Genomic DNA, 12,457 nt, shown 5'->3' with positions numbered 1-12,457 from the left:
GCGGAAGAAGATGGATGGATGGACAGTTTGTTTAAATCGAACTTCATAATATGATCCCTTGAGACTACAAATGGATTCCACTTGAGATGTAAAAAGCTGATTTATATATACTCCCACCAAGGACTTTCTAACAGCTCTGCATTGTCTTAAAATGTATACATTTTCCTGTTAAGACCTGAGGTTCTATCTGTTCATTATTAAAGGTGCAGGCATATGATGTTATGGGTTTCAGTACACCCCATTTAGTTTGAAACTAGCTGAAATGTATACCATTTTACAAATAATAAGATATCCCAAAAAAAAAAACAATTTAATGAAGTCCCGGGGTGAAAAACAACTCTCACTGTATGTGTGTGTATGTGAAAAGACGTTACACCACAGTAATTTTTCAAGTAAGTTTATTCAAATATCCATGCTGGTATAGCTGATGTGTGTTGAAACAGACTGTTGTTTGCATGGGATCATGTCTAAATGATGCTGGTACAAGTTCTTCAGCTTTCACAGCTTACAATGGTGTTGAATAAAAATATTGTTCTTCAGTTAAGCTGTTTGTCATTTCAAAAGTAAGCCTACCTCAACCCAGCTTTCAAATCTTAAGAAAAAAAACAAACTCCTTAAAATAAGGCAGGTACGTTGGGAATAATTCTCACTATAGGTTGTGGCGAGTAACGTCAATGCTAGAAATCAACATGGCAGCAGAACCAACATGCTCCAAGTTCATTCAAACAGCTGCAGGCAACACATCTGTGACAAGAGCATCCACGAGGCACATCGTTGACTCAGTAACCCATTATCAGAATTAAGTTAATGCCAGTAGCATCTGTCTGTTAACATAAACTCAGATGAACTCTTACTTAATAAAATAAAATAAAAAAATCTGAACCCTGAAACATTGTTTTACCTTTTATCATTTTCTGGCTAATCTGTAAAGAATTTGTATTAAATACAAAGAAAAAGACTAAAGCATCCTTTACTGTATGTCGTAAAATACTCAGAGCCACATGAGCAGAAACATCAAACATTAAGTCAGCAAAAATATCACAGGAAAAAAATGTACGCTTTGAGAAAAGCGACAGCTCCACCTTAGAACAAGTGGTCTACCAACATTGTTTAGTCAAAGTTCTTCATTTTGCTTATTCAAGCACAGAGAAATACCAAATGCCCTCAGAAAGTCAGTTTGGATGCTTATTCAGCAGGAAATATTGTGGAAAAGGAACAGAAATGTCTTCAACCATTTTGAAATGTACAATTATAAATATCACAACTCTCAAACATTAAGTTTAACAGCACACTATGGAAAAAAAATGTTACTGTATTTTTCTGTCAAACGACATACAGTACCATGAATGAAGGAAAAAAATGTACCTGACAAGCAAAAAAAGAAAAAAAGTTATTCAGCCACATTTAACCCACCAGTAAAGTTTGAAAGGATGGATATTGTGTGTATTAAGTGTATCACTTTGACCAAATATCCACTGAACAGGAGCAGCTTTTATACTCTCCCAAATCAGTGACAGATTTCCTGCAAGTGATCCACAAGAAATATTGACTTAAACTAATGCAAGAAAATAGTTGTGGCCGCTTGAAAAGTCCCTTTTCAACTAAATAAGCCATTTTCGATTGAACTGGAAATGCTTTAAGTCTTAAATATAGACCCTTTTGCTTGTTTATGAAATCGGAAAATTGTGCTTTATCAAGAGCAATACATTCTTAATAAAAAATGTAAATAAAAAAAAATAAAAAAATCGCTTTGAACAAACTCAGTGACTTCTACACAGCTCATGAGGAAATGCATTGGATCAGCCCTACCAAACTCGTACTACAGGAATAAATGCGACCTGGTTTTAGATGTACAGTCAACTATATAAACATATCAATGCACCAGGTAGATGATACCCTTCTTGGTCATGTGTGTTTTTTGAAAGTGTTTGTGTGGCTTTGCTTATTTAAAAGTGGAGTTATTCGTCCCTTGGGTGTGGACAAAAAGGTGTTCACTTACGTGCCAAAATCCTACTCAGAAAAAAAAATTATTAAAAAGCCAACAAAGACACTTGATTGAGTACAATGATATGAAAAGGGGGGAAAAAACAATATGTGAAGCAGCAAAATCAACCGTTAGGAGACGGTAAAACAGACGGGAATACAGTTAACTATTTTTTGACTTGTTTTCTCAATGATTATCATTTACATAGATCCTTGAAATTAAACGGTATGCCAGCCTCTTGCGACAGTGTCTGTTGTGGACGAAAAACTAAACAAATCCACAATGTCAAGGCATCGTCTTGAGCAAAAAACCGGTGTGTTTTAAAAGTGAAAGCAGATGTCGAGCGTTGTACAATATGAATATCTCAGGCATAGCATGACTTCACATTCAGGATGATTAAGAGTTTTCACCTCCAGGTGGACTGAGAAAGTTCTTGATGACAGAAGCGCTGGGTGAACCAGCATCCGGTCATCAGGTTTGATTTACTGTTGTTGTTCTCATTGTTGAGCTTGGGCGACCTGTATGTCCAAGTAAGGAATATCTGGAGGTCACTCACAACCATGTTTCTGCATTGCAGCTGTGAAGGAGCTGCTACTGAAGGACGAGGCCAACCTGAAACAAAGTTTGATCCCACCGTTAGAGGAATTCTGACCAAAAAAAACCAAAGAAATTACATACAAAAAGAGACGGAAATAAACCTTACAGATGTTAACTCATGTAAGAACTTAACACTCAGAAGTAAAATACCTGATTTTGATGACAAATCTGATGTTTCACAGTATTTTTCATTAATACTAGATGAAAACCTTGTATGTGGATCAACTGGACATGATCTTTGTGTGTAAAACGGAACTTTTATCAGCCCAACATACAAAAAAATGTAACTGTGCCATTTAAGAAAAATAAATAAGTCAAAAGGCTTACCATCACTTTTCTTTTCTCAGTTCTACTAAATACAACTTTAGATTTTGCTAGGGCTTTAATCAAGATGTAAACTGTTGAATAGGTGTGTTTTTGAATTCAGTTAAATACGTGTTCAGATCAGAGAACTCTGAGTAGAGAGCAAGAGATTTACTTACAAATCTGAACTTTTTTAGTGGATCTTAGGAGACTTAAGTGTTGATGAAAGGTAGCAATAGTGTTTTGTGACCTGTACAGTTTTTGTTTGAATTTCCAGTGGCTTGTGCATAGTTTAGTATTGCAAGAAACTGAACTGATCTAGTGGAAGTACCAGATACAGCAACACTTTCAGAAAAAATATTTTTATACTTCTTCAGAATATCATCAATTGCTTAGAGGGTTACAAGAAATTAATTAAAAGGAATAAGAGAAAAAGGCAATTTACTTTCCAGTAATGGTACAGTATGGCTTGAATGTAAGCGTTTACCAACTTTTGTACTAAAATCTATAGTGTCTGGTGTCAATCACTGAAGCAAGCAAGCTAGCTGCCAGAAATAGGAATTCAATGTTTTACAGCGTGCTTGTGTTTTCTAAAGGATATTCTCCTGGGTCATACTTGTCAAGTATGAACTACTAAGTACATAAATCCAAACTAGGTATTAAGAAACGCCTACTATGACGACAGTAGTTGAGCCAAGCTTGCGACAGTTACAGAGCTCGTCAATGGGTTAGATGCAAATCAGCAGGTGGTCAGAGGTTGGGAGTGAACACTTGACTGTTGCGTGTGAGAGACAATGCAAGACAAAAGACTTGTCAAGATGCTCTCCAAAGCGTTACCCTGCCATTATCAATGACCAGCAGATATTAAACTGAACATCTGGAGCTGTAGAGGGAAATCTCGATCCAAACTACAGCCACTGAGAGACCAATACAAATCAACACGAGGTAGGGAATCTGGAAGATGAAATCCATGAAGCAAAGAGGACACGCTCATACCACACCACACCACATACTGTAATGAGCCGGTAGCCAATTATATATCTTCATTTTCAAACACCTTGCACCGTTTGTTTCCTCCCTCAGATGATTGTCAAATAGTGAACTTGTGTTTTGCACATGGTTATGCCTAATTTATCACAGTTTTTTTTTTTATCAATAAAATGTGGTATTAGAGTCCACTCAGGTGACAAAGTTGTAATAAAATTCTGTGCTCTCTGACCCTGAGAAGCAGTCACCTAATGTGAACGGTAAAATGACTTAAAAAAACACCCAATTACAAAACAGCAAGTCATGTAATATGAACAACACAGCAATCTGGCGCATCTGAAAGTCATGTAGTCTGAAACTGGCCTAACCTGTGCAGCTCTTAAGTGTATGGCACAGTAGGAAACAACAATAACATTAAACTGAGGTTTATTATAAACAACCATTTTGGAAATAATTTTCAGCCTATAAGCTGCTACTTTTTCCACACGCTTTGAACCTTGCGGGTTTTACAACGATGCAGCTAATTTATGGATTTATACAAGCTAACAAGCTTCATGCCCCCATTACATTTAGCCTCGTCACATCAGACCAACGAAATTAACAAACAGGTCACAGTGGACCAACGAAACTGTTCGAATTAAATCAAACATAACTCCGTCTAATAGACTAGTGCGGCCTATATTTGTACATTTTTTTCATTTTAAATTTAGTGGGCGCATTGTGTACCGGTAATCTGCAAATTTAGGCAAATCGTGCAGCTGACCTTATCAGGGTCCATGGAGGGACATTTCCAGTTATAAAGGTAATACTGTAGATTTCCATCTCCTATGCCAAACTTTAGCTTCTCCAGAAACATCTTATTCTCCATTAGGTCCAAGGCATTGAACACGTCAAAACCTTTCTGTAAAACACACAGAATGGACATTGTGATAAGTTAAACAGCAGTTACAAAATACCTGCATTCAAAATACAGGCACCTACCCATCTTCCTAAACATGAAATCAATACCTCATACAAGTCATACTTACTTTGGTTTTGGCAAACATTTGAATTTTAAATGTTTTATAGGGAAAAAAAATAAGTCATTACCTGTTTGGCCAGGATCAGTGCATCATTCATTAAGTCCAGTAGTGGGGTTTGTGTATGAACATTGTAGAAAGAGTAAGCAGCCTTTAGGCTCCTATGGAGAGGGTGATGCATCACAGTTGAGGGCAAAGTGTAGAAACTAGTGAAATCAGTCAATACGCCTCCTGCGCCCTGAGAAAAAGAGAAGTACAACAACTATTTATATAGGCAGTGTGACCTTTTTACTTGTGAATAGAAGGTAATTCCACATACTTCTACAACATATGTGTCAATTATGTTTTCCTGCGGTAAGAACCAGTGAGCCACTTCCTCCTCTCCCATTGAAGGTGCAAGCTGGAAACGTCTCAAGTATTTCTGTAACAGCTCGGACACCTGGTGGATGTCCCGCCTCTCCATCGCCCGCAGACCTGGAGTCTTGGTGCTCTGTAAGCAATGGAAAGTGCAAGAGACAAATTCTCAGGTTTTTTTCCCCAGTATATGAGAATATCAAAGAAAGATCCTGAAACTACACGTGCAAGTGTTTACGTCTGATAGCCTGTAGAGTTTCATGGTTCTTTGCAGGGTCATGTTTCTGCTCAGATGGGAGAATTTTACTTCCACAAGCTTCCTAGGGTTCAAAGAACGGTGCCAGTATCTGGAGCCAAACAAATGGAAATAAACAGAAAAAAGAGCTCAGGAGGAATGCTTTCTTACCAGATGGGCTGTGTGTTGTGTTTGAATATTGTTGTCATACCTGCACGTAGACACAGGTTTAGGTAGTACAACTCCAGCAGTGTACACAGCTTGAAATATTCCCTCCAAGTTCACCCTTCGCGTTATCTCTCTGATTAGCACAGGAGCAACACGCTTTGAACGCAGCTTCTTATGAACACACAGGAAATTGATTTCTACCATCCTCTTTATCCTGCAGCAACACAAATAACAAATAAGGATTTTGCAGTATAATAGAAAGGTATCCATTACTTCATATCATTTCCTTGCCAACTTCAAACTCAGGTCAGAGTGCTCACGTATCATAGATGCGTATGTCTGCAGGGATGGCACTGATGAAGCCTACAAGCTTCTTATTTGACGATACTCTCACTCCACAGTGCCACTGTGGTAACCAGCCAGGTGGACGTAGAGCCCTGAGAGTGAACAACAGGAGGCATTTAGTAAAATAAATAATACATTAAAAATATGTAACAAAGTAAACAAGCCTGTCAGAATTGCTTACCATTTGAGAAAGTTTGGTGAATAATCAAATCTGAACATGTTATCATCATCCTCCACATAGTTTTCATTTAATAATGTGTACAACTCCTTCAACTGAAAAAGAAATGCTAAATTAGATATTTCAAGACAGATATTTTTATATCCGAGTTATTTCTAGACAAGCACTCTTCTTACCACATCCGCATTACTGAGGTCCAAAGTGTCCCACATAAAGCCTTGAGGTAAAGAATATGGCTCCTGTCTGATGTTTTCTTTGTCAGCTTCAATTGGTCCATGACTTGTCACAACTTCATCTACAGAAATAGCACAGCTCTCAGAGATTTAAAAAGACCAGAAAAGAAAAATATATATATTTTTTTTTTAAATCACCACCTCCAGTGGACCAGGAAATATCCTGTGCTAGCATTCTGGGCAATCCAACTTTCGTTTCAAGTTTTATAAAACCACAAGACCACTGACGGCATCAATCATGTCCAATAAACATCTAGTCAACTTGTGTCAAGAGCCCATCTACAGACCTCAAAATCTGACAATAGTTGTTGTAGAAACATGTTAATCCAATACAACTGAGGACACCCAGTTTAAATAAGGTATGATTCCTGTACACCCACTTAGAGCAACACAGACTGGTGTGGGGCAAAAATAATAATAAAATTATGTTTAAGAAAGATTATCATGATCAACACCGTTTAAGATAGCAATTCAATGCCTTTTTGTTCAATAAGATCTTTACTCAAATAGCTTTTTTTGCAACAAAATATATAAATAAATAAAATAAAAACTTGAATCATTGGACCTACTCACTTTACCTAATTTTCACTGGCACTTACTTAATTTTGGGACCGGCTGGGTGTCCCAAAACTGGTATTTGTGCTTCGTTGCCTCATCAATACTCTTTGCTGGACCCTGGCAGGACAGCAGTTCCATTGCTCTTTGGATGTCCTGGAGCTTCTGAATGGGCAAACCAGGGTTCTGAGTGCAAAAAAGTGATGTGTAAATAAGAGTAAGGATAGAGCGAAATACCTGATAACTGACTATGCCTACCACTATAACATATACTAAACTGCAAATTTTCTAAATAGCATGCAAGCAGATAAAATACTTTATTATAACTTCTGCCATTCTGTAAAATCTTCTACAGACTTGAAATCTGAAATCCCTCAGTATCATGGTCAAGAGTTATTTTTTCAGTGTATATCATTACAATACTGACATATTTTCTACTGACTGCGAAGCAGTGGAAGAATGCCAAACCTGCAGGTAGCACATAATTATAATAATCATGGTTTCCATATTGTTTACCAACGTTGTGTGCCCCTCTTCTTCTTTTGTGACACAATGGCATGCACTTTTAATGTCATGGCACATCCCCTTTAATATTACATTTTTCATGGACATCTAACATTAATACATTGCGAAGTCAAACACCAAATGTTCCTGTGAGAATTTAATTTTGAGCAGCACTGAGTAAAATGTGTCTATTAGTATCAACAAAAAGAGAGAAGCAAATGTATTGGTCTAATGTGCTATCTGAAATAGAAAAGATATTGGGTTTAAAACTGGACATGGACCCGTATCCATCGTATTGGGCCTCCAAAGACAACACTTAACATCAAAACCTAATAGAACGCTGTATTGTATTCTTACTTTTGCAGCGAAGAATATTCTATTGCAGTGGATCAATGGAAAAAGTACCAACTGTTAAAGGCTGGTAAAGAGTGGTGTTTGATCCAGTGCCATTACAGTACCTTACATGTATATTACATTCAAAAACAGACCAATTCTATAAAGTTTGGGAGCCCTACTTGAACTATGTAGAGCCTGATGTCTCTAATATCATGTTGCAGGGATTTTCTTGACTGGTCATACAGTACATTTTTACTGTATCCCAGGGTGTTATTTATATGGATCTGAGCTGCTGTTTTGTTTTTTGTTCTGTATGTTTGTTTGCCTGTTTTCTTTTTATGTATCCATCCTTTACTTGTAAAAGTGAAAAATTAATAAAAATATTGTTTAAGGTTGGACCATAGCAGGAAACAGTTGACCATCATAGAAACCAAACTGTTTTTTTTTATTGAGTTGTTGTCTACGTGCATAAGGGTACTTGGTATTTGACTTCACTTGTATCCTATGCACCAAAAAGCAGTGTATGCACACTTCCCTCGGCCATCACCATCATCCCACCTTGATCTCCTGAGAGTCAGACGCAGAGTCAGATTTGGCTCCCCCCGAGCTCGGCTTCTCTTTCTTCCTCTTCTGTTTCTTCTTCTTCCTCTTGGCCCCCAAGTCCCCCCCTGGACTACTACAGTTATGAAGAAAAGAGAAAAACAACAAACTTACAGGACATCACTTCACTTCAAACCTCCTGTTGCTCTGATGAACTGGACAAATACAGCAAATGTTTCAGGAAAGACAGGGGAGATATGAATTAAGGGAACCAATTAATTTTAAATTACAGTCATGTAAAACTACAAGCAAAAAGTTTTGCATTTCAAACAGTGGAGTGAGGCTATGGAACAGTCTGAGTGAGGAGCTGAAACAATGTCCAACCATGTACAGGTTCAAAAGCAAATACAGAGAAATGATTTTTGCCAAATACAGGGAAGAGGAGACATGAGGTAGTGATTGTGTGGGAATTTAGCATAATGTAATGTATATATAATAATGATTATATTGTTTATGATAAGATGTGTGTGCGTGCGTGTGTATGTATATATATATATATATATATATATATATATATAAAATGTATAATTGCTCTAGTATATCATTTATTTATAATGCCCAGGTATAATATTTATAATGCTCAAGTATATTTATAATGCTCAGGTATAATATTGCAATTAAGTGCTGTACTATATTTATAAAAGGTAATAACAGGTATAATTTTTTTTGATAAAGTAAAGCTTGCCGTTATATTTTTTCTTATTTTTGTTTTCAAGCAAAATTGAAATAGAAACAAGGGGTAGGACCTCAAGTTTTTTACTTCCTCCTACTCCTTTTCGTGCATGGTTTATTTCCCTTTGATTTTGTTTAATGACTGTTTATTTGTATTCTTTTTTTGTTGTTTTGTGTAATTGTTTTTTTCCCCCTGTATGCTCGAAATACAGATTTCAATCAATCAATCAAACTCTCAACACTCAGAGTAATCAATCACTGTGCACTAATAATAATAATAATAATAATAATAACCACAATGATATGCTGTAACAATGCACCTTTCAATAACCATGTCTACCTCTACGGAAATAAAATACAAAATACAATCAAACTAAGTTTTGCTCCCGCTCTATTTTTAAATAAGCACTCGTGTGCTTGTGTGTGTTCTACAGCGCGCGGGTGTGTTTTGCAGCGAGTGTGTGTGCGCGCTCCGTGTCTGTAGACGGCGCCTTTTCAGTCGGTGCGCCGTATGTGTGTTTTAAATCCAAAAATTACACACAAAACGGAGGGTGCGCCTTTCCACACGGTGCGCCGAATGGTCGTGACAATAATACGGTATATGTTAATAACCAGGAAACTGGACCATATTACACCGGTCATGAAATCGCTACACTGGCTTCCAGTGAGTCAAAGGACAGAGTTTAAAATCTTACTGCTGGTTTACAAAGCACTGAATGGTCTTGGACCAAAATACATGCTGGATCTGTTAGTTCCTATGAAGCTCCCAGACCCCTGAGGTTCATCTGGATCTGGTTTGTTGTGGTTCCCAAGAACCAGAACCAAGCAAGGTGAGGCAGCGTTCAGTTATTCTGCTCCTCACCGGTGGAACAAACTTCCTGTAGACCTGAGGTCTGCTCCAACTGTCAGCTCCTTTAAATCAGGACTAAAAACATTACTGTTTACTGAAGCGTACTCTTAAATTAAATACTTACCTACTGTACTCTACTGCCCTTACTTTTAACAGATTGTGCTTTTTATTATTTTATTTCTTTTCTTATCATCTTATTCTTAATTTTTTCAATCTTATTTGTTATTTACTGTCTAATTATGTCTTGCTGCTTTTAATGTCAATGTAAAGCACTTTGAATTACCTTGTGTTGAATTGTGCTATATAAATAAATTTGCCTTGCCTAATTAGAGCTGTCATTCGTCTATTTACTGTACAGTGAGCGAAAATAACCGAAAATATTTCACAATCTTTTCAAAACACCCAATAGATTTATTTATTTTTAATGATTTCAGTTCTTTTAGTCATGTATCATTACATGTAGTGTAAGTCAAACCCCAGTCTTGTCCCTGCCTGGGCCAGTAACCTGACTGTAACCGCTCTGACTGCTGGAGCCACGCTGGGCTAACGGAGCTACCATAGCAACGCCTGACAGCGGATTGAAGGCACCAACGCAGAGCCTACGGCGTAGGGTACGCGGCGACGCGCACCATACGCCGTAGACTATGTGCGTCGATTTAACGCGGAACCATAAATCAGCCTTGAGCCGCTATGTAGACCATAGCCACATAACGGTCCGTCCTGGCGGACGGATGTCAACGTCTTTCAACGGGGACGCGCAACTTTTACTCACAAATAAACGCCCCAATCCCACGCATACTGCACAAGAACCCCACTCCCTACAAACCAGGCGTCTCGTTAGCAGCTTGCCTGTGTGTGTGGCGGCTAACGTTAGCAGTAATGGCGCTAGCCCCCTACGGGGCTGCTGCTGGTGGAGCGGACGGGCCGGCTCACCCCTGCAAATGCTCGGTCTCCTCCTCGTTGTCTCCGTCTATCCCGCACGTATCCTGGTCGTCCAGCTCCAGGCTCTGTTGACTGGCCGCAGATTCACTGTCCTCCGCCATTTTTATTGTATTAAAGCCAGTCAACCTTTAATAGAGCTGAGGGGCAGCAGACGGGAGGGATGGGGAAAAACAAAAGAAACACGGAGAAGGAAACTGCGCCGCCTACAGGCCACGATGAGCTACTGCAGCAACGCTAAACCCCCCACTGTCTTTTTTTAGTAAAAGTACATTTTTATTGATATAGCGCATTTCACTGACAATGGAGTGTCACAAGTTGCTTCATGAAGAATAAAACATCAATAATAAATAATAAAATACTACAATAAAAGAAGTAATACGATAAAAACAAGAAAATACCGATAAAAGCTCCTTGAGTAAAAGTACATGAAATCAACATGTTGGTCATAAAACAACCCTCTCACTACTCATTTTTTTAACGCGTTTTTATTTTATATTTATAGCTATTTTAACGCGTAATACCGAACTAAGCTTTAGTACCAACATTTTATTTTTTTATATATATATATATATATATACACACACACACACACACATATACATACACATACACACATGCATATATACATACACACACACACACACACACACACACACACACACACACACACACATATGCATATATACATACACACACACACACACATATATACATACACACACACATATGCATATATACATACACACACACACACACACACACACATATATACACACACACACACACACACACACACATATGCATTTATACATACACACACACACACATATACATACACACACACACACACACACACACACATATGCATATATACACACACACACACACACACACACACACATATATATATATATACACACACACACACACATATGCATATATACACACACACACACACACACATATATGCATATATACACACACACACACACACACATATGCATATATACACACACACACACACACACACACACACACATATATACACACACACACACACACACACACACACACACACACATATATGCATATATACATACACACACACACACACGCACACACACACACACACACACATATGCATATACACACACACACACACATATATGCATATATACACACACACACACACACACACATATATGCATATACACACACACACACACACACACACATATGCATATACACACACACACACACACACACACACATATACACACACACACATATATGCATATATACACACACACACACACACACACACATATGCATATATACACACACACACACACACACACACACACACACACACACACACACACACACACACACACACACACACACACACACACACACACACACACACACACACGTTGGATTAATTTAATTCAACTTTTTTTGAGAATTGACAAACTAAACTTTGGTACCAACAGTAATATAGTAGTTATATGGAGAAGAGATGTAATCATTTCTGTTTCCAACTGAAGTAGTTCAGAGGCCCAAGGAGCCAGAGGTTGTCATGTTTTAACCTGCAT

The 12,457-nt window shown here is 37.9% G+C and overlaps 1 protein-coding gene across 1 annotated transcript; it reads right to left on the bottom strand.

Annotated features, from left to right (window-relative positions):
* Positions 1 to 381: 381 nt before the first annotated feature.
* Positions 382 to 11,031, bottom strand: nmt2 (N-myristoyltransferase 2). The gene is made up of 12 exons (XM_061716822.1): positions 10,854 to 11,031; positions 8,357 to 8,474; positions 7,003 to 7,144; positions 6,347 to 6,465; positions 6,174 to 6,265; positions 5,968 to 6,084; positions 5,691 to 5,861; positions 5,483 to 5,591; positions 5,210 to 5,380; positions 4,961 to 5,128; positions 4,635 to 4,772; positions 382 to 2,596 (listed from the first exon to the last, which is right to left on the bottom strand). The coding sequence occupies exons 1-12, from the start codon at positions 10,961 to 10,963 to the stop codon at positions 2,576 to 2,578; spliced, it is 1,476 nt and encodes a 491-aa protein (XP_061572806.1). The 5' UTR covers positions 10,964 to 11,031; the 3' UTR covers positions 382 to 2,575.
* Positions 11,032 to 12,457: the final 1,426 nt, after the last annotated feature.

The sequence above is a fragment of the Cololabis saira genome, chromosome 3 (assembly GCF_033807715.1).
Source record: "Cololabis saira isolate AMF1-May2022 chromosome 3, fColSai1.1, whole genome shotgun sequence".
In the NCBI taxonomy this organism is placed as follows: domain Eukaryota; kingdom Metazoa; phylum Chordata; class Actinopteri; order Beloniformes; family Belonidae; genus Cololabis; species Cololabis saira.
This window is presented reverse-complemented; position numbering and strand designations above follow the sequence as displayed.